Source organism: Silene latifolia, chromosome Y (genome assembly GCF_048544455.1).
Source record: "Silene latifolia isolate original U9 population chromosome Y, ASM4854445v1, whole genome shotgun sequence".
In the NCBI taxonomy this organism is placed as follows: Eukaryota; Viridiplantae; Streptophyta; class Magnoliopsida; order Caryophyllales; family Caryophyllaceae; genus Silene; species Silene latifolia.
In genome coordinates, this window is record NC_133538.1 from 325,452,120 (window position 1) to 325,475,295 (window position 23,176).

A 23,176-nucleotide genomic window follows, 5' to 3' on the forward strand; every position below is an offset into this window, starting at 1 on the left:
AGTTTTGAACATGCCTTGTGGTTGTTGGGTCACTCGTATATTGCGGCATATGCTTATGAATGGCTCACATGTGATTATTTACGTTTCATCTCATGTTTTACATAATGCAATTGTTCATTCCCGCTTGTTTTCTTTTTGCTCAAATGGCTTAGTTATATGAAATAAAATGGTAGTCCTCGTTATAAAAGTATGAAATGACGTGGAATACTCCATTTACGACTTTGTACTTGCTCTTTTTCATTTATTTATCACGCCTCAAGTACGTATGATTTATTCTACATGTTAATTAAATTGGGTTAATTTTTATCCGTGAAATATTTTTGTTCGGGTTTAATTAAAGTGAATTCCGTCACTTGTTTTATGTATCTTAAATTCATTATTTGCCGTTTATTTATATATTTCTCACATGAATCATAAATGTGGAACTTATTGTTTATTCATGTCATAACTATATGAAATATCTTCATTTATCTATTATATGAGCTTTAATTCATTTATTCTCATTTATTTATCGTATTGCAAATACGAGTAATTTATTCCACATGATTAATTGAAAAGAGTCGTATTCTTGTAGAAATGCCATAATACCATCGTATATGCTTGAGATACATTTCCGCCCGCTTGTCTTTGTTCGCAAGTACGGGTTTGACCTACTTGTCTTTGCTCGCAAGTACGTTTGGCCTACTTGTCTTTGTTACGCAAGTACGGCTTTTGGCCACTTGTGCTGTTCTGGCAAGTGAGTCTTATCTTAGTCTTTCCGCCACTTTCGTGCTGTTTTGGCGATTGGGGTACTCGGTCTCATTAGTAGTCGAGTCTTGGGTGCGTGCTGTGCTGGCGCACGTCGAATCGGTATGTACACCCGAGAATATGCAGATTTAGACTTGGACCGTATTATTATCGTAGTCCTACCCGGGGAAATTATAGTCTAAGAGTGATAAATGTCTTGCATTATTTGGATGATTACCTTGGTTATATGTCCTTGAAATACGTGCTCGTGGCTAAGTGGTCGTGTCTGCTTCCTCGTCTTTCTGTTCTAATTATTTATTGTTGCTTATGCATTACTTACTTGTTTATCCTACCATTTCTTTTATCCTTGTTGGTTTAAACACGTATGATCCCATGTTTAGTTATAATTCGATTTACTCATATCTTATCTAATATGGTTATGTGTTTATGTTCTTTGTTATGTTCGTTTTGACATTTTGTGGCTGGGAGAACCTTGAGTTACTCCCCACTGACTGTGGCATTCATGTTTACATGAATGACAGGTATTAGTTGGTGCATCTATGGGGTGAAGACATGTGTGAGCTAGCGAGCACCTTGGACTAGTAGTCGGTTTAGTAGGATTGCTTAGACTCACCTTTTATCATTTTGTCATTCGAGGGATATATTTTCCCTCACCTTGACTATCACGTTTGTATGATTTAATCTTTGTTTCCGCATTCTTTATTTGTGTTTTGGATTTTAATGAACCCGCTCTTTAAACTTTAAAAGTTTCAAAAATTTCCAAATTTCCGCTTGAATTTATAAGTTATATTTCCGCGTTATTGCGGGGGTTCCGCGTTATTGCCTATGTTGCTCCCGACGCACACACGTGTACCCCGAATTTAAATTTGAACTTGACCTTGAATAATGAATGAGAGATGGGTAGAATTAAGGACCTAAGTTGGTAGTCTCTTTGTGTATGCTTCGTGGTAGGTTCTAACGTGTTTGTTGAATTGTCAACTGTTTTTGTGCCCTTGGATCAATGACCTTAAACCTACCAACGTGAAGATCAAAATTTGGTGCCTATTGCCAGAAATTGAAGATTTGCCCAACCTTGAAGAATGCTTTTCCTTCCTCGAAGATGTTTCTCATTCTTTATTCTTTATCTCTTAGTGCTTATCCTTCTTCTAAACTTTCTTCTGTTTTGCTTGAAAGATATTCTTGTACCCCTAACTTGTCCTTTGGTCTCTGCTTATCCTCTCTTAACGCCTTTTAGATAGTTCTCTTTCTTTTGTGGGATGTTAACCTTGGTTGGATAATTTGGCTTTGTGGAGTTTGTTTGTGGTTGACCTATAACCCTAGCTTTGAGGGGTTATGATGTTAGAAAGACTTAGCTAGTGTAGTAGGAAATACCTGCATGTTTCTTAGTTGCTTGACATGAAGTGAGTGTGCTTGATTAATGGAATTGTTAGTGTTGTAAAGTGTGAGTTGCATATGTTACTAAAGTTATAGAACTTGGCCTTGTTTTTTTTTTTGGTGTAATGTGAGCATTTTTATAAATCAATAACAAAAGATACATCAAGCAGCATACATTTTTCAACAACTACACAGACTACTACTAGTTACAAAGACAAACTATGAAATAATAACCCCTATTCTTTGTAACCATTCTTTCTCTGACCTACGAGCTGGGATTATATTGCATCCTCTCAGTCTGACTGTCACCAGCTTCTTTATAGCTTCCCCAACACAACCAGGAGTATGCAAGTTCAACTCCAATCTGCACCTATTTTTTTCCTGCCAGAGATGGTACCAGCAGGCCAGTAAGGCAACTCTTCCAATTCTCCTTTGCTGCATAGTATAATGTAAACCAGGAGACAGTAGCTTCAGTTGCAACCAGTCTTCAATAAAACCTATCACCCTAACACTGTAAGGACAGTCCTGAAATAAGTGATCATGAGATTCAGGTCCACCTTCACAAAGAACACAGCTATCAGTAGTACAAACGCCCATATGCTTAAGCTTCAAACGAGTATTAAGAGCTTCTCTCTTAATAAGCCAACCTATAAAGGCATGCTTAGGGACACACCAGCTGTCCCAAACATCCTCATACCATTGCATAGGGGGGTGTGTACCCTGCAACCAACAGTACCTAGAACTGACAGAATAGCCTTTGGGATCATGAACCCAAACACCATTCTGAAACCCTGTAGCCATCCTACTCTTCACCTTGCAAATATTCCTCCAATTCCAATTAACATCAGTTGGAGGAGTATAAGAATTCCAATCCCCACCTTTCATATACACATGGTCAATCCATAAAACCCACAACCGATCTGCCTTAGTATAAATCCAGTTAACCAGCTTACCAACTGTTGCTATATTCCACACCCTTGCTTCTTTAATCCCTAAACCTCCTTCTTTTTTAGTGCAACACACCGTATGCCATGCTACCAGAGGTGCTCTTTGATACTCAGCTCCACCATCCCATAAGTAATTTCTGCAAATTGCCTCAATTCTAATGATAATTCATTTTGGAATCAGGAAAATGGATGCCCAATAATTGTGTAAGGTATTAAGAACAGAATTAATTAAAGTAAGTCTTCCTGCATAACTGAGCTTCCTAGCTCCAATCCCTTTGATTTTTGCAGTGATCCTATCCAAGAGAATATTACAATCCTGCCTAGTTAGCCTGCCAGGTTGAATAGGAATTCCCAGATATCTAAGAGGAAGCTGTCCCTCTTTAAATCCAGAAATTTGAACAATGTCAGCTCTAACCGCATCAGAAACTCCATTAAAAATAACCTCAGACTTACTAGCATTCACTCTCAGACCTGAGCTAGCTGAAAAAGTAGAGATAGCCCTCAGCAACAGCATCATGGACCTCACATCACCTTTACAGAACAACATTAAATCATCTGCAAATAACAAATGATTCAGTTTGAGCCCAGCACACAGAGGATGGTATCTAAAATACCACTGTTGAGTAGCATAGTCCAGAATCCTAGTCAAATATTCCATACAAATTGTGAAGATAAGAGGGGACATAGGGTCACCCCTGCCTCAATCCCCTTTTCCCATGAAAATAGCCAAATTGTATACCATTCAAATTCAAAGTGAAAGAAGTAGAGGTGATACAACTCATAATCAACCCCTTAAACTTCTCAGGGAAGTGCAAGGCACCTAACATTTGCTCAACAAACCCCCACTCAATAGTATCATAGGCTTTCTGCAAGTCCAATTTAAACATACTTCTTGAAGACACAGTTTTCCTTGAATAATATCTCACCAAATCTTGACAAATAAGAATGTTCTCAAGAATACTACGACCCTTGACAAAAGCCCCTTGATTCCTACTAATAATGTCAGGCAACACCAAAGCCAACCTATTACACAGGAGCTTAGAAATTGTCTTGTATATAACATTGCAACATGAAATAGGCCTGAAATGAGTAACATTAGTAGGTCTATCCACCTTAGGTATAAGGGTGATCACAGTGGAATTAATCTGACTGAGAAGTTTGCCAGAGTCAAAAAAATTCATAATAGCACCCCCAATCTCATCTCCAATAATATCCCACGCATCCTTGAAGAACTGGCTAGTATAACCATCAGGACCAGGAGATTTGTCCTTAGGAATACTAAAGAGACAGACTCCCCGATCTCCTCAAAAGTAACAGGCTTAGCCAACAATGCCCAATGATCATCAGTACAACAACTCCCTCTTCTGACTACATTAACATTAACATCATTAGTCTGGTTGCTTTTACCTAACAGCTCCTCATAATAGTCAAGAAAAGCTTGCTGAATCTTACTCCCTTCAGTACACAGAACTCCATCTTTTGTCTCAATTTGCATAACTTTATTAAGCATAGTTCTCTTCTTGATAGCATGGTGGAAATAAGCATTATTAATGTCCCCTGCAATGGAACATTGAATCTTAGCTTTTTGAGCCAGGAAGCTATCCCTAGCCTCAATCAAAGCCCTCACTTCTTGAGACAGGTTATACTCATTTTGAATAAGCTCCATATCCCCTGGTTGCTCCATAATCTTCTTCTGAACCTCTTCCAACAGAGCACTAGCAATAACAGTACTATTCTCCACATCAGAAAAACAAGTCTTGTTCAACAACTTCAGAGCAGGTTTTAAAGCTTTGAGTTTCTTAATCACCTTAAACATTTTAGTGCCCCCATAAGTATTCTTCCAAACACCAGAAACACACTCCTTAAACTCCTCAGCAGACCCCCACATGTTGAAATATTTAAAACTTTTCTTACCACCAAAATCAGTCTGCCTATCAACCAAGGTACAGGGGCAGTGGTCAAAAAGACCTTCAGGGTGGAAATGAGCCAAATACTCACCAAAATTATCCATCCAATCCTGATTGCCCATAATTCTATCCAGCCTACTATAAACTCTACTCCCTGCATCCTGTTTATTAGACCAAGTGAATAGGGCTCCAGTTGCAGAGAGATCCTCCATCCCACAAATAGAAACACAATCTTGGAACTGCTGCATCTCAGCCTCAGTAGTATTACCTCCCGGACGTTCAACAGAGAAAAGGACAAAGATTAAAGTCCCACCACAACCAAGGTAAAGAGCAACACCTGACTCCTACTTTAAGAAATTCCAAAGCTCTTGTCTCTCATTGATCCCATTAAAAGCATAAACCATTGTTAACAAAAATTTCTTATGATCAGTTCTTGATACTACCATCATATGAATAAACTGAGCACCATAAGCTAAGAAAGTAACTTCAAAACAAAGAGGATTCCAAAGGACCCATATTCTACCTCCTTTATGCCAACTACAATTCGTAGAAACACTCCACCCATCACATAAAGAAGAATTCTTATTAAGAAGACCACTAGGTTTCAATTTAGTCTCTAAAAGCCCAAACAATCCTACACCATTATTATGCATAAACCACTTCACAACCTTCTGTTTATTCAGGTCATTAAGACCCCGGACATTCCAAAAACCTAAGCTATGCATTAGATTTATTGGAGGGGGGGTCCTTTCCACTCTCAATAACCCTTGCCCCAGGAGTAGTCATCCCATTCAAGGCATCCATAAAAGTATAGGCACCAGATTTCCCAACCACTTTTTGTCCAAAAACCCCATCCTGCCTATTCATTCTCATTAACTGTCTAGCTGGAGTAGAGGAGATACCCTTAGCTAATGGTGGAAACACTTCAGGTGTAAACAATGGAGTAACCTGCACAGGAGACTTAGCAGTGTGGTTCTCGCACTTTCGCACAAAGTTCTTTGTCGAACAGGCGCCAAACTCCGCTTTGGCTTCTGAGGTAAATTACCCGCTTTGTTCACAGCTTTAGGTTTCCTCTCTGCTGCTTTCTTCCTGCACTGATGTCCATCATGCCCATAGCCTTTACACACAACACAGGCAACAGGCCTCCACTCATACTCAACTTTCACCTCCACTTTATTCCCAAATTCATCCAGAAAATACACCACTGTTGGCAAAGTTTGTCCCATATGAAGTTCAACCAAAGACCCTAGCATAGCCGAGCCTGATTTTGTCCGTTGTCAATTCATCTTTTTAACAAACTTTCCAACCAAACCCGTAATCTTTGATAAACAAATCACCCCAAAACTTTAAAGGAATTCCTGTCATTCTAATCCACACCGGTACTATATCCACATCTCCATTAACCAAATCACTTTCAATTCCATGGTTTAACAACAACAGTTTGTTTTCAAATAAGTAATACCTGAAATTCAAAAAGCATCTCTCTCCGTTCGCCTCTTCAATCTAACAAGAAAAGCACCATTGTCCATAAACGAGACCCTATCCACCCCAAACTGATCCCACACATTAAAGACATAATCTTCAATCACATCCCATGAAGGGTTTGCTCCTAATATATAACAAACAACAGAATGGTTCCAGAAAGCTACCTCCTTTTTAACATCATCAGATGTAAACTGAAGGATATCCTCAAACTCCTCCTCTTCGTTGATTGTTGACATTATAGGAACATCTCTCCCACCACGGCGAAGGACCCATCCAGTTCCAGGTTGTTCACTCCTTCCTTCATCAAGATTCAGAACTGGAATACCTTGAACTTCATTCATCAGCTTAGTCATCCCAGTATCCGTAGTCTGAGGGACTTTAGGACTACTATTAAGAGGAACGTTCCTAGTATCCACCTGATCTGCTGTAACATTCTGTTTATTTTGAGATTTTTTTGAAGAATTTTGTGATTTTTTTGGTGATTTTGATGATGATGCTAACGATGAAAAAGTATTCTCAGAGAATGTCATAACAGCCATGATGACGGCTCTAAAGTTTAGGTTAGAACGCAGGTGAATTTCAGAGAATTTTCTCTTTCTATCTCTAGCATGATTTTTCTTATATCGTAATTATCAATGTCCTTGGCCTTGTTGTTTATACTTGGAATTTGAGAATTTGGTAACTCGAGTATTGTCGCTTGAGGTTTTGACATGGAGCAGGGTTTATGATGAGAACTTAGAAGGAAACACCTCTAGGGAGTTGTTGGTCATTGGTGATGAAAGTGTTACTTGGAAGTCTCAGTTGAGCTTGAGGTTAGCATAGTCGGTATACTTTTGTGAGTGTTGTGGTGATTACATAAGAACCATGTTAGGCGAGAGATGTTGTTAGTTTTGAAATCTCATTTGGGTATTCACTTTGCGGTAATGAGGATTAGTAGCCGGAGTTGTTGAGAGGTGATTATAAGTTGGGATCAATAGATATTGAACTGGGATGAGTTAGGTGTTTTGGGTGGTTGTCTCGTAACTTGGAGAATGTCACCATTTATGCTTTAGGTTTCGAGAGTATAACAAGATCTCCTTGGGATGATAGAATATGCAAAAGAACTTTTGAATTTGGATTTTTGATTGAGAGTTTTACCATTTTGAGAAACTCATAGTTGACACTACTTGGATATGAGTATAGCTTTGTTAGAAGCTTTGACCTTGATCTCGTGGAGGTTGTTTGTAGATGTTCGATTTGAAGTGGTGAAATCACACTTATAGTGAAGTAACTTGTTTCATGGGATAGCTTAAGATGATGTAACATAAGTGTTTTGATGAAATCCTTAGGAGTGTTGTGGTTATAAGTTTTGTAGTTAGGAAGTTTTCGGAATTGTTTAGGATGATATTGTTGTTTGAGATTTGAGTACCTAGCGCTTCCTTGTCTAATTTTCCTTCCTCCTCGATCATTAGCGTTACCGTTCATACCTCTCTTCCTCGCTTCGTCGTGCTCCTCCCTTAAGTTTGATGCTAGTAACCTATAAAACTCTTTGACATTCTTATTGATTTGACTTCAATTCTTACCCTATGAAATTCATCATAGCTCTTTTGATTAGTTAAGTTTGAATCCTCTTAGCGTAATTTGTTTTTATGATGTCTAAGTTACTTTTCATTTTGTACAACTTCTAAACTTTTCAAGCTACCAATTTTGAGTCGTTAAAAGTTTATGTTACCTTTGCAAAACCTTACCTATTTTAAAGGTTTGAAAATGAAAATTTGATTTAATTCCATAATTGTTCTTTGAGTATAGACTTCCTTATCGTGATTTCGAGTTGCTAAACCTATGATTTCTTTATATTCTAACCAATTCCTGTTAACTTTGATCTATTTATGATTTCTTTGTCAAAGTTCAAGATTACATTTTCAGAAACTTGACTCCTTTTTGAGTTTAAAAGTGAAACTTTCACTTCCATTTGGCTTTTGCAAGAGAAAATTTGAGTGGATTATCTTTTCTTTTGATTTTAACGTTGATCGGATGATAGAACTCGTTATTGGAGACGTTTGATAACTTGTTCTACGCTAGTCGGCGAATTGATTTTTGTTTTAAATTGTCTTTGACTTGGAAGGTTAGCGTTCTTGTGTGCACGACAAGGGCAATTTCGTTCCATGAATAAGACTTATACTTTTGAAAACTCTCCGTTAATGTTTTCGAAAGTATTTTGGATTTTGATTTATGCAAATAATTTAATTTTCGATCGGGTTACGTTTTTTAAAATTTTATTTGAAACTTTTGAAAGAATTTTAAATTCTTACGTTAAGTAACCTTTTAATATTTTGGTTACCGATTTCAAAAGTCCAGTTTTACCTTTATAACCTTTCATTTTCCACTTTCAAGTTTCGAGGACGAAAGTTTTTAAAAGGTAGGGTGATTGTAACACCCGCGAATTTTCAATCTTTGCAGTTATAATTAATCTTTCTATCGCTTTATTTATATTTTCAATTGCTCAATTTAATTAATCTCATTTTTAAACATAATTTTTATGGAAACTATATTTTTAAAAGTTTAGTCAGTAAAAAAATATATATATTTATTCGGATATTAATAATAGGTGATAATAATAAAAATATTTCCGTCTTTGTTACCGTCACCTACTCACTTACACTCTAACTTAAATAACCTTTCTATTATTATTATTATCTTATTATTATTATTATTATTATTATTATTATTATTATTATTATTATTATTATTATTATTACATACTCCCTCTCTCACCACTCCGTCCCCACCTCCCCTCATCTTCTTTCTTTTTTTCGAAGTCACCAGATGCAACAACATCGACAACATCGACACAGAGCCAAACTCCATCTTTTTGCCGAGTTGAGACCCAGATCCCGCCTCCATTCTCAACCAAATTCGATAAACTTTACACCAAACTCTTCCTCTTTCCGTCCTCCTTCCTTCTATGTAAGAAAGGGACTGACTTTCTTCACGTTTTAGGTCTGCCGTCCCTTTTTCAGTTCGAAATTCCTGTTTAATTTTGTGTATTTTGTGTGTAGATTCTATCTCGGACAACTCGGAGTAGCTTTGAGTCGGAAGTGTGAATAGCCAAGAGGTAACGGTGATAGGTTACTCGACAAATGTCGACATTTCTGTCTTTTGTGTCGTTTTTATGCTCTTGTTTGTCAAAGTTTGAACATTTATGTTTTTCTCATTTGTATGTAAATTTTCCATCTCAAAATGAAGCTGAACTGGGGTGTTTGAGTTCTGTTTTTGGCACTGTTACATAGAAGTTATAGGAGTCAAATTGGACTGTCTTAAAGACCGAAATTGGGACGGTTTTGAGTCGTTTTTGCGGGTACTTCGGGACATTTTGGGACTGTCGCTTCGTGTTGAGTAGGCCGTTTTGGGACTGTCTTAAAGTCTATTTTGGATACCATCTTTGGTCCGGTTTGTGTGATGTTATGGACAGCCGAAATAGGGGTTTTAAACGCTGAAATTGAGACGGATACATGTTGAGTTCTGGGTACTGGTTGTATGCATTTGTAGGACTATTTTGAGTCGCTTTGTGCAGGTCACTCTTGAACTCATGGACTGTGAAGTGCCGTTTTGGGACTGTGTATGAGTCTGTTTGGGGCGGGTAAAATGGTGCTTGTCGGGACTGTTTTTGGGGACATAAGAGTGACTGAAATGGGACTGTCTGACTCGATCTGTTTCCGCATTTCTGTTCGGGAATGAATTGGGTTTCTGGATGATTACTTCTAGTCGGGTCTAGCAGTTAGACAATCCATAATCAACGCGTATATTTTGTTATTGAAATACATGATTTATCTTTCCGATAATACCTTGTCGTTCATTCATGCTCCTATACTACAACTTCGTAATCCGTATATGCTATACTCCTTTGTAACATGTTATCTGCCTCTTTCATTGAATTGGGTAAGTTGTTGAAGTTTTGAGCTCATCCCCTTGCCTTGTGCTGGACACGCTTGGACTGGGCTGTCCACGGCTTGGGCTGGGTAGTGGCCATGCCATGGCCTGGGCAGTGGGCAAGGGTGGGCAGGCTGGCTGGGCAGCACGGCCTTAACCCGTGTGTGTCCATCTCGTCTTTTGTGCAGTTCGCGACCGTCTTTCCTCCTTTGTTTTATGCCTTCCCATATCCTATGTTAAGTTTTGAACATGCCTTGTGGTTGTTGGGTCACTCGTATATTGCGGCATATGCTTATGAATGGCTCACATGTGATTATTTACGTTTCATCTCATGTTTTACATAATGCAATTGTTCATTCCCGCTTGTTTTCTTTTTGCTCAAATGGCTTAGTTATATGAAATAAAATGGTAGTCCTCGTTATAAAAGTATGAAATGACGTGGAATACTCCATTTACGACTTTGTACTTGCTCTTTTTCATTTACTTATCACGCCTCAAGTACGTATGATTTATTCTACATGTTAATTAAATTGGGTTAATTTTTATCCGTGAAATATTTTTGTTCGGGTTTAATTAAAGTGAATTCCGTCACATGTTTTATGTATCTTAAATTCATTATTTGCCGTTTATTTATATATTTCTCACATGAATCATAAATGTGGAACTTATTGTTTATTCATGTCATAACTATATGAAATATCTTCATTTATCTATTATATGAGCTTTAATTCATTTATTCTCATTTATTTATCGTATTGCAAATACGAGTAATTTATTCCACATGATTAATTGAAAAGAGTCGTATTCTTGTAGAAATGCCATAATACCATCGTATATGCTTGACATACATTTCCGCCCCGCTTGTCTTTGTTCGCAAGTACGGGTTTGACCTACTTGTCTTTGTTCGCAAGTACGGGTTTGGCCTACTTGTCTTTGTTCGCAAGTACGGCTTTTGGCCACTGTCTTTGTTACGCAAGTGAGTCTTATCTTAGTCTTTCCGCCACTTTCGTGCTGTTTTGGCGATTGGGGTACTCGGTCTCATTAGTAGTCGAGTCTTGGGTGCGTGCTGTGCTGGCGCACGTCGAATCGGGATGTACACCCGAGAATCTGCAGATTTAGACTAGGACCGTATTATTATCGTAGTCCTACCCGGGGAAATTATAGTCTAAGAGTGATAAATGTCTTGCATTATTTGGATGATTACCTTGGTCATATCTCCTTGTAATACGTGCTCGTGGCTAAGTGGTCGTGTCTGCTTCCTCGTCTTTCTGTTCTAATTATTTATTGTTGCTTATGCATTACTTGCTTGTTTATTCTACCATTTCTTTTATCCTTGTTGGTTTAAACACGTATGATCCCATGTTTAGTTATAATCCGATTTACTCATATCTTATCTAATATGGTTATGTGTTTATGTTCTTTGTTATGTTCGTTTTGACATTTTGTGGCTGGGAGAACCTTGAGTTACTCCCCACTGACTGCGGCGTTCATCTTTACATGAATGATAGGTATTAGTTGGTGCATCTATGGGGTGAAGACATGTGTGAGCTAGCGAGCACCTTGGACTAGTAGTCGGTTTAGTAGGATTGCTTAGACTCACCTTTTATCATTTTGTCATTCGAGGGATATATTTTCCCTCACCTTGACTATCACGTTTGTATGATTTAATCTTTGTTTCCGCATTCTTTATTTGTGTTTTGGATTTTAATGAACCCGCGCTTTAAACTTTAAAAGTTTCAAAAATTTCCAAATTTCCGCTTGAATTTATAAGTTATATTTCCGCGTTATTGCGGGGGTTCACATAGCATCTAGGTTCTATTTCCTGTGCCCCGTGGTAGAGGGCCTACTATATACATGCCCCACGCCATGAATGGCCAGGGGGAAATAATAGGGTGCAGGGGCTCTGCTGGCTGATGGATCATTGGTGCTGAGCACTGGCAGGCGTCACATTTTCGTGCGTATTATGCTGCATCTGCCTTCATTGTAGGCCAATAGTATCCTTGTCTGAGGGCTTTATTTGCCAAACTCCTGCCCCCTGCATGGTTTCCACATTCGCCACTGTGGAGAGCATGCAACACAGTCTGTGCTTCTTCCTTGTCCAGGCACCGTAGGTAGGAGCCTGCTAGCGATTTTCTTAACAATGTATCTGTTAGAAATCTATATCTCTATACTCAACATATTCATAATGTTATAATTTTAATTTAGTCATAAAATTAAAAGATGATCTTATGCATGCAAACTATAAGTAAAATAAGGAAGAAATCTTCATTCTTACATTGATATTTCGGATCAAAGGGCACAAGAGAGTTCTCCTACTCTCTTGTTCTTGAGCTCTCCTTAATTGGATGAACAAGGATTCAAGAAGAGAATCCCTCCCAAGGTTTTATACCCAAGATAACAACTTAATAAAATTAATATTATTATTACTAGAACAATATTAATTTTGTGTAAAAATTGACCCAAAATCTTATTTGATCTCTCTATTATTTCAGTTAAGAGAGAGGGAGGAGAAGGAAGATTTTATCTTTCTAAAATTCTTATTTTTAGATGAATGAATGAATAATACCCTAAAAAGTTTTAGGTAGTGTATATTAGGTAAAATGAGGAGAAAACCCCATGGTTTTCTCCTCTCAAAAACCGGGTGGAATGGGGAAGGAAAGAGGGCCAATGCATGCACAAGGTGGTCTTCACAAGAGCAAGTAGGGTAGCATGGCTAGGTCTAGAAGGAAATGATTATGTTTACCACTAACATAATCAACACAATATGTTCCTAATACTCCCCTTAATTTTGGTTTACATGGATAAAATGGACTCCATTTTATCTTTGTCAAATTGTCAATTTGTCATATGTCACATGTCACATGTCACATAAAATTGTTATGTATTTTTAACATATTAAAAATCAACGCATTAATAAAAATACATCATATACAAAAATCGACTTAGTAATTCATAATTACTTGTACCAAAATATTTTACCAATTATAAATCGCAACATCTTGTATTTATAATTAATTTATTCATTCAAATGCAATTGTTTCCTTAAACAATAATTTCATCTAAGTAATTAAAACAATTCGATTACTTAGACCGTATCTCATTTAATCAAATTTCAATGAGACACGTAAATATTACTTCCAAAATCGTCCGTCAATTTTAAGTAATTTAATTAACCCGTATCGTCATACAATCAATTAAATGATCAATTAAGAGTGTTACCCTTTAGGTATGACCGAAGGGGATCAACTGATCACCACCGTCGCACGACAGTAATGTCAAACTCTAGCTTAGTCAGCCAATCATTACCGATATGTGTGGACCAGTTGACAGCCAATCATGATCAACAGTTGTGATCGCATTATTGTCGAAGGACACATATTCCAACAATCTCCCACTTGTCCTCGACAAGTGTGCGTCACCAATTCTCTTGTCCTATTACTATCTCCCGCTCAATGCAAGGTGTCTTTCAGGTCGTACTTGCAAGTGATCATATCGAGAGTGGTTTCCTCGATCTGGAGAATAACTGATTGACCGGATTTATCTACCATAGATATCTTCCGAGCGTGGCCACGCATTTCCAGTTCATAACTCCTCCAGTGGCCCTGAGATATTGTTATAACCCTGAATAGAGGTGGACAATTCTTATCGCAATCATTCCCTTCGACTAGCCACAGCCATCATAACCCAAAAAATGCCTATTTGACCCCATTTACGAAGGTCGTAGTAACACAAATCAAAGTTAATCTGAAACTGTGCCATCTTAGGTGAACAGTCTTTAGTCAAAAGAATCGACTCATTAGAATACTATAGTAGCTCTCGCCACGACCAGGCTATATAAATTTTCCAGAACTCTATAAGCGGTCATAAGGCCCGACAAAGTGTTCCTAACAGTCTGCCTATGTGATCGACTAGTCATTCTCATATGACTCTATGGCACTTGAACTTGCCATCAATCGCATCACATTCTAGTCACTTCGAGACGTCACCTCATATAAGTAACTATGGGCGAATACAATGTTAATCCGTGTTCACTTTAACGGGATTCAACTGTCTCTACAACCCGTTTGGATATAACAAAGTATAAGGTGAGTTAATAATAACTCAAACGACAAATCTCAACATCACATTCAGGTGGTCAATACGTATTACAACCTTGTGATGCATATCGTAAGTGTATTAACATTAGTTGATTGCAATAGAAGTTTAACATACCATGTGTCCATGTGTTCAAAACTTCTTAATCGCATTTTCCTTTACATTCATGTTATCTCTCATAGCATGAACCTTACCAAGTACACACATAGGTTCCCAACCTGGGTTTGGGTTCTTTATCTTGAATGAACTTTCTGGTTGTTTATCACATAACCAACGAATTTGTGGTGAATGATATAACTTGTACTGATCAAGTACTCCACCCACACACAATGTACTAGGTATATGTTTTGTAGAGTCTTGCAACAATTGTCATGATGATTAGCCTAGTACTTCTCACAAGTCCTAGCATTTTAGAAAATATTAGTTTTGAGTAATTTCTTATTCAACTAAGTACTTTTCCAAACTTCTTATTTCTATTTTTAGCTTGAAAGGCATAGGATTTTCTTAAATCCATACGTGTTGTTCGAATTTTAATATGTGCAATCTCTTGATACATAATAGAGTATTCTGTTAAACACTGAAATCGCTCATCGGATTCTCCTCGAGAATTCATGACGTTTCTTGTATGGCTTGCCAATGAATCATCATGCTCTTATGCATATGATTCATTATTGGACATGTGCATGATTATTCTAATGGCGGAAACATTAGTAACTAATAATCATGAGATCAACCATTCTTAGGTTCAATGAACGACCATGACTGCTAATGGCAATTCCATTTTCATTTACATGAATAACCTACATTTCTCGTTGATTCGATGTGTATATCTCAATACTTATCCAACATCTCTTGATGTAATTGGATTCATCATAGTCCATTTTCATCCAGAATTGAAAAACTCAAATACTTCTTTGTGAAAGAAAGTATTAACTCGTCATTCTCAATGAGTAGTGAGTTGTAAATTTTTACAAGATGATTGCTCCCACTAAATTCCATGTCTTCACATGATAATTTCCAAACTCCCAATTAATTCCACATGTTTCGAAATTGACTACTCAATCGAAACATTTCAAGAATTGAAATATATATTGCTTCGCAAAGTTATTAAGATAAAACCATATATGTTCCCTCATATCCTTTCAAAATACCTATTTTGAAAAGGTTTCAATCTCAACCTTATGGAAAGAGATTTTAATCTCCAACTCATTCATTTTACAATGATGCGTGGCAATGTCATTATTTAAATATGAATAATATCTAATACACGTCCTTCAAAATACCCCTTTCGGAAGGAGGTTTAACCATTTCATTTTCATAATGAGGTTAAGTAATGACATTAGCGTGGTTAATACTTAGCAATTGAAGATATCGGTATATCAATCCTTGCAACTTTGATTCATTTAGGCTCTTAAGTAAATATCAATGTTGAAACTATTGATCAAAGTTTATCATAAACTAGTCAAAAACTCTTGTTAAGACTTTATATTAGTCATTCGTATTCCAAAACTTTCTTTTGGTCTCCTCGTGTAGTTATCTTGAGAACATATACTTTTGATTACTTCACTTGGTCTCTATTGTCATGTAGATCTATTCGAGACCATAGGTCTCATCTATTTGTGTATACCATATAAATAGGTATACCTTCATTCAAATCATTCTCCCTTGCGTAGATCTCATTTACACAAGTATACAAATTTATCTTGGTGTTCTTTGTGTCTTCATTTTTCTCCCACTCTACCTTTAGAATGAATACACTAGAGATTCAAAGATAGCTTATGAGACACAAATAATGATTTTTGAAGTATAAGGAGGACTATCTCATAGGTTGACTAATTGTTTTAGATTTTTGTAAGTGTACTTGGTGATTAACATTCCTTTTAAGAGAGTTCGTTAACTCAATATCACTTTATAAATGATCATACACCATATAATGAATCCCATCATTATAGTTGTCTATTGGATCACTTTAAGTGAATGATCATATGTTTTTATGAGCAAGCGGATAAAGACGAATTTTAGAACAAGGATAAAAACGAGAAAACGGGTGACTTGGGTTGCAAACCAAGCCACCATTATCTAAAATACATTTCCATGTCGAACACGGAAATCAAAAGTTTCCAAAATCCGAAACATAATTAAAATAAGACAATAAAAAGCGAAGCTTCATGGAAGCTATTCCTAGCTTCTCGATGGTTTCTTAAGGTTGCTTTTCTTTTCCTTTGTCCTTGCTTGGTGGAGGCCCTATTTACAATAAAAAGGGGATACATTATCACAACTTTGTATCACAATACCATAGTTGAAATAGAAACATAAAAGAAAGGATAGTCATTTACCTACCGGAGTGATCTTTCCAGCCTTAATATCACCAAGGTATTTGGAACAATTTCTTTTCCAATGTCCAACACAATTACAATAATGGCATTTATCAAGAGGACCCTTCTTGATCTTGGAGGTGCTAGCTTCATAAGTCTTAGCTTTGGTGAAAGTGGGAGCTTGCTTCTTACTCTTCTTCCCATTCCTTTTGAATTCCCCTTGCTTTTGGTGCTTATGTTAAGCACATCCTTAGGTGGGTTAACATTTAACCCCATGTCTCTTTCGGCTTGCACAAGTAGCTTGTGCAACTCTTCAAGAGACACGTCCTTGTCTTGCATGTTAAAATTCACCCGGAATTGAACATACGCTTTGACCTTGGATAAGGAGTGTAGAATCCTATCTACAACAAGTTCTTTGGGGATTTCAAATTTTTGAATCTTCAAGGTCTCGACTAGCTCCATTAATTTGAGCACTTGAGGGCTAACCTTTTGGCCCTCTTTGAAGTCGAGATCAAAGAATGCCGCGGCCGCCTCATATTGGACGATCCGCGGAGTTTGTAAAACATTGTCACAAGCTTGGAGTAGATTTCATTAGCGGTGCCCATTTTAAAGGCTCTCCTTTGGAGATCCGCCTCCATCGCAAAGATCAACACATTTTTCATTGCGGCGGACTCCTTATGGTAAGCCTCATATGCTTCCCTAGTGGCGGCGGTCGACCTAGTGTTAGGTTCGGGTGGAGAGGCCTCAGTGAGGTAACGAAGCTTGTCGTCACCTTGGGCGGCTAATTTGAGTTGGGATCCCAATCGGAGAAATTTGACCCATTCTTTTCAAGTTTACATCGATCCATGAAGGATCGGAGCCATGAAGTATTAGTGAGAGGCGTGGCGTTGGGGTTTGGATTTTCCATTTGTTATGAGAAATAAGAGCGGTCTACAAAACAAAATATAGAAGGAATAAAATCATATGTCGTTTTCAAAATAATACTCGTAAAAATAATTTAAACAAGTTTTATGGCATTTATCTAGTGACCTCTACCCAACTTAGATAAATCAATCCAAGACCCAAATTCATATCAACTTAGGCACGGGATAGCCGATGAAACCCTTATTAATATAACTCGGTGGATTAACTTTTAATCGATTCTACTTTTAGAACTCTTGGTCGATAAAATTACTCTAATGTTTATCTATAGCCCGGAACACATGCGACTACGGTCACGAATACTTCTGTTGAGGTCAGACCAAATATCGAATAAATATGTCCATGATCCAAATTCACATTAACTTGGGCACCGAATGGCCGATGAAACCCTCATCAACACGAATTCGGTGGATAGACATTTATCACCCACTTCCCCTACGTAACAAGGTTTGTACCCCGAGATAGCCGAGTGCACTCCCTCGCGAAATAGGTTTTCATGGTTTGTACTTTTGGTAAGGCTGTGTCTCAATTGTTTATTTTTAGCGAGAGGTCATGTCAATTTATTATCTATCACGTTTTAAGTGAACTAAAGCGGTGAACTACGATAATTCTAATTGACACGGTCGATATACTCGATTAAATGATAACGCATGTTTTAGTTATGGCGATTTAGCGATGCATGCAGCATATAAATAAAATGCAAAACATAAAAAAATCCTATTATGGCCTTCCTAAAATAGAAAATCTAATTAACTATTACATATTCGGAAACCAACTCCATTGGTCCCTTGAACTTCGGTTCTTGGCATGCATCTCGAGGTAACACCGTCTTTATGTATCGCCTTCTTGAATGACACCGTCTTCAAGGAACTCCGGAATAATTAAATTACATAACAAATTACATAACTTCCTATTATACATTTGTAATTAAAATAAAATAAATCTATTAAATTACAAAAGGGTGATACGAGATCACAATAAATTACAACCGAATCGATATTCCCATACATTTCAGGTAATACCAATTAAAAACTAAGGCCATACTAAGTAAAATTACATAAAATAAAATTATGGCAATCATAATAAAAATGCAGCATTATAATATGTATGAAAATGCCCAATTTTATGCTAAATCGCCTTTAAGTAGCCAATATCGTATATTAAACGGTTTTTACGGATTTGCGTGATTCAACCTTTCAAAATCACAATAAAATACATAAATTCGTATTTATGCACAAGTTAATTACCCTAACCTTCTTAGAACTCAAAATTAGTCTCTACTAACTATTTGACCATAATTGACTCGTATTTCTTAAAATTGTTCATTAATGGACCCAAAATTACAATAAAATGCTATAAACTTCAAATAAATCACAAAAATTCCAAATAAATTTGAAATTTGAAATTTAATCTGGAAAAATACCATGACACTCATAATGTTCAAAAACTTAGGTTAAAATTTCGTAAAATTATCGGAAAAACTATGTTGCGGTTTATCGGATTTATCAATAATAATCATAAAAACATGAGAAAAATTATATTCATCAACTTTTCAATTTTAGATCTGAAAAAGATAATAAAATGCAACATGTGACGTTTTTCCTTAGTCATGGAGTATGTTTTAGCAATTATTCACTAATTAAGCCACTATTTATGCTATTTTCCATCAAAAAAACATAAATCATGCATAAAGACTTCAATATAGCCTATTATTTTACACACATCTTTTAAAATTGCATGTGACAACATACTAAATTTATAAGACCAGATTCGAAATTTATCTCATATTAACCTATTTTTCTTCTAAAATCGATTTTTGTCATGAAAAATCCATATTTCGAGCATAAAAACTCCAAAAATTCTGAAAATTTACAGGTCATCTAAAGATAAAACATGTGATAACATATCCAAAAATCACTGTAAAATACGAAGTTTAGCTAAGTTTAGTCCAAAAATGACATTTTAATCATAAAATCATATTTTTAATGCCATTATTATATAAGATGAACAATAAAAATCCATAAATTAACCAAAATATCCTAAAAACATTTTAGGACCAGAAACTTTAACATGCATAAATTTATTTCATGATATATCATAATAACACAAATTTACAAGTTTTATATGTTAATCGTATAACTCGGAAAAACTATAACCGATTTGCATGCAAACAACCAAGGCGCTCTGATACCAATTGTTAGAAATCTATATCTCTATACTCAACATATTCATAATGTTATAATTTTAATTTAGTCATAAAATTAAAAGATGATCTTATGCATGCAAACTATAAGTAAAATAAGGAAGAAATCTTCATTCTTACATTAATATTTCGGATCAAAGGGCACAAGAGAGTTCTCCTACTCTCTTGTTCTTGAGCTCTCCTTAATTGGATGAACAAGGATTCAAGAAGAGAATCCCTCCCAAGGTTTTATACCCAAGATAACAACTTAATAAAATTTATATTATTATTACTAGAACAATATTAATTTTGTGTAAAAATTGACCCAAAATCTTATTTGATCTCTCTATTATTTCGGTTAAGAGAGATGGAGGAGAAGGAAGATTTTATCTTTCTAAAATTCTTATTTTTAGATGAATGAATGAATAATACACTAAAAAGTTTTAGGTAGTGTATATTAGGTAAAATGAAGAGAAAAACCCATGGTTTTCTCCACTCAAAAACCGGGTGGAATGGGGAAGGAAAGAGGGCCAATGCATGCACAAGGTGGTCTTCACAAGAGCAAGTAGGGTTGCATGGCTAGGTCTAGAAGGAAACGATTATGTTTACCACTAACATAATCAACACAATATGTTCCTAATACTCCCCTTAATTTCGGTTTACATGGATAAAATGGACTCTATTTTATCTTTGCAATTTGTCATATGTCACATGTCACATGTCACATAAAATTCTTATGTATTTTTAACATATTAAAAATCAACGCATTAATAAAAATACGTCATATACAAAAATCGATTTAGTAATTCATAATTACTTGTACCAAAATATTTTACCAATTATAAATCGCAACATCTTGTATTTATAATTAATTTATTCATTCAAATGCAATTGTTTCCTTAAACAATAATTTCATCTAAGTAATTAAAACAATTCGATTACTTAGACCGTATCTCATTTAATCAAATTTCAATGAGACACGTAAATATTACTTCCAAAATCATCCGTCAATTTTAAGTAATTGAATTAACCAGTATCGTCATACGATCAATTAAATGATCAATTAAGAGTGTTACCTTTTAGGTATGACTTAAGGGGATCAATTGATCACCACCGTCGCACGACAGTAATGTCAAACTCTAGTCAGCCAATCATTACCGATATGTGTGGACCAGTTGACAGTAAAATATTACTTCCCAATTGTATTCTTTAAAATGAGACTTAAACATGTGATCATCATGATCAACAGTTGTGATCGTATTAATGTCGGAGGACACATATTTCAACAGTATCATTAATAAGTATGAAACTGGAGGCCTTTAATCTGAAAGCTCTCACTTCCTTCTTGTCATCTGGTAGCTTGTTATGGCGCAGCCAGTCTAGATAAGGTATGCGCCAGTCATCTGCTTGATCGGCTATTTGGTCAGGTGCCTGCCTGTTTGGCTGAGAGCTCTCACCTTCCTCTATAACTGCTTGGATTTCGTTCTCGCTCTGTGGATCCTCCAGTTCACCTCTGTCTATTTCGTCCGCCTTTTGAATAGACGATTCCATCATGTGTGCTATTAGAATGCTGGATAGCTCTGTTGGTTTAAATGTTGCCCCCAAAGTTGCTAAGGCGTCTGCCTCCACATTCTGATCTCTGGGGATCTGCTTAAGCTTGCAAGTTTCGAATTTTTGTTTTAGTTCCTTTGCTACTTTTAGGTATGCAATCATCTTCGAATCTCTGGCTATAAACTCATCATTCACGTTGTTGACTATTAATAGAGAGTCACTGGATATGAGCAGGTGCCTGACCCCTAACTCCAAAGCTAGCTTCATTCCTAATATCAAGGCCTCATACTCTGTTTCATTGTTGGTTGCCTTGAATTCACATCTTACTGCTTGTGCTATCAGGTCTCCCTGTGGTGACCGCAGGATTAATCCTACGCCTGCCCCCCTTTGGTTGGAGGCTCCGTCAATATGCATCTACCAGACTTCTGTCTGCTTGCTTCCTTCTAAGGTGAGGATCTCTGTATCCGCGATTAAGGTGGCGGGGATCAAGTCCGATACGAAGTCGGCCAAAGTGCTTGTGATTTGATTCTTTGTTGCGGGGTCATATTGAATGTCGTACCCACCGAGGTGTATAGACCATATTGACATTACGCTTTGACGATTCGGGCTTCCTCATGATAGCTTTTAGCGGGTAATTGGTCACAACATGTATGATGTGGGACTCAAAATAGGGGCGCAGCATTGCGAGATGCTACTACCAATGCTAGTACTAACTTTTCAAGAGATGTGTACCTGGTCTCTGCCGGCAGCAGAGACTTGCTCACGTAGTATACTGGCTTCTGCTCCTTTTCTTGCTCTCTGACCAGGACAGCACTCACTACCACTTCTATGACGGCTAGGTATAGGAATAATGGTTCTCCTGGCTTCGGCTTTGACAGCAGCGGTGGGCTACTGAGGTAGTACTTCAGCTCTCTGAAGGCTTGCTCGTGCTCAGAGGTCCATTCAAACTTCTGGCTTTTCCTTAGTACGTCGTAAAACAGCCTGCATTTATCTGAAGATCTTGAAATGAACCTGTTCAGGGCTGCTACCTTCCCAGCTAGTCTTTGAACATCCTTAGGCTTTTCAGATGACTCCAGCTGCAAGATGGCTTTGATCTGCTCGATGCTGGCCTCTATCCCTCTTTGAGTTACGATATAGCCCAAGAATTTGCCAGAAGATACTCCGAAGGTGCATTTAGATGGGTTTAGGTTCATTTTGTATTCCCTGAGGGTGTTGAATGTTTTTGCCAGATGCCGCATGTGATCTTTGGCCTTCTCTGATTTCACCACCATATCATCGATATACACCTCCATTGTTCTTCCTATCTGTTCTTTGAACATTCTGTTAACCAACCTTTGATATGTGGAGCCTGCATTCTTTAGGCCGAATGGCATGACGTTGTAGCAATATATTCCTCTTTCAGACATAAATGCCGTCTTCTCTTGATCTGAAGGATCCATCTTGATCTGATTGTATCCACTCCATGCGTCCAGGAATGTTAACATCTCGTGTCCAGCTATTGCGTTCACCATTGCATCAATATGAGGCAGCGGTAATGGATCTTTAGGGCATGCTTTGTTGAGATTGGTGAAGTCCACACATACTCTCCACTTCCCATTCTTCTTAGGCACCACCACTACGTTAGACAGCCATTCTGGATATTTTACTTCTCTTATTTCCTTCGCTGCCAGCAGGCTATCTACTTCCTGGTTGATTACCTTATTTCTCTCCGCTGCAAGCTTCTTTCTTCTCTGTTGGACGGGC

General features: G+C 37.1%; 1 protein-coding gene across 1 annotated transcript; it reads right to left on the reverse strand.

Moving 5' to 3' along the window:
- Positions 1-2,340: 2,340 nt before the first annotated feature.
- Positions 2,341-6,999, reverse strand: LOC141631336 (uncharacterized). The gene is made up of 8 exons (XM_074444021.1): positions 6,495-6,999; positions 6,034-6,179; positions 5,741-5,923; positions 5,419-5,646; positions 4,324-5,319; positions 3,808-4,213; positions 3,398-3,623; positions 2,341-3,205 (listed from the first exon to the last, which is right to left on the reverse strand). The coding sequence occupies exons 1-8, from the start codon at positions 6,997-6,999 to the stop codon at positions 2,341-2,343; spliced, it is 3,555 nt and encodes a 1,184-aa protein (XP_074300122.1).
- Positions 7,000-23,176: the final 16,177 nt, after the last annotated feature.

Coding starts and splice junctions, on each gene's coding strand:
- LOC141631336 (XM_074444021.1), bottom strand. CDS start 6,999: ATGGCTGTTATGACATTCTCTGAGAATACTTTTTCATCGTTAGCATCA. Junction 5,924..6,033: donor CAGAGAGGAAACCTAAAGCT/GTGAACAAAGCG, acceptor TCTCCTGTGCAG/GTTACTCCATTGTTTACACC. Junction 5,320..5,418: donor CTCAGTTTATTCATATGATG/GTAGTATCAAGA, acceptor TTCTTAAAGTAG/GAGTCAGGTGTTGCTCTTTA.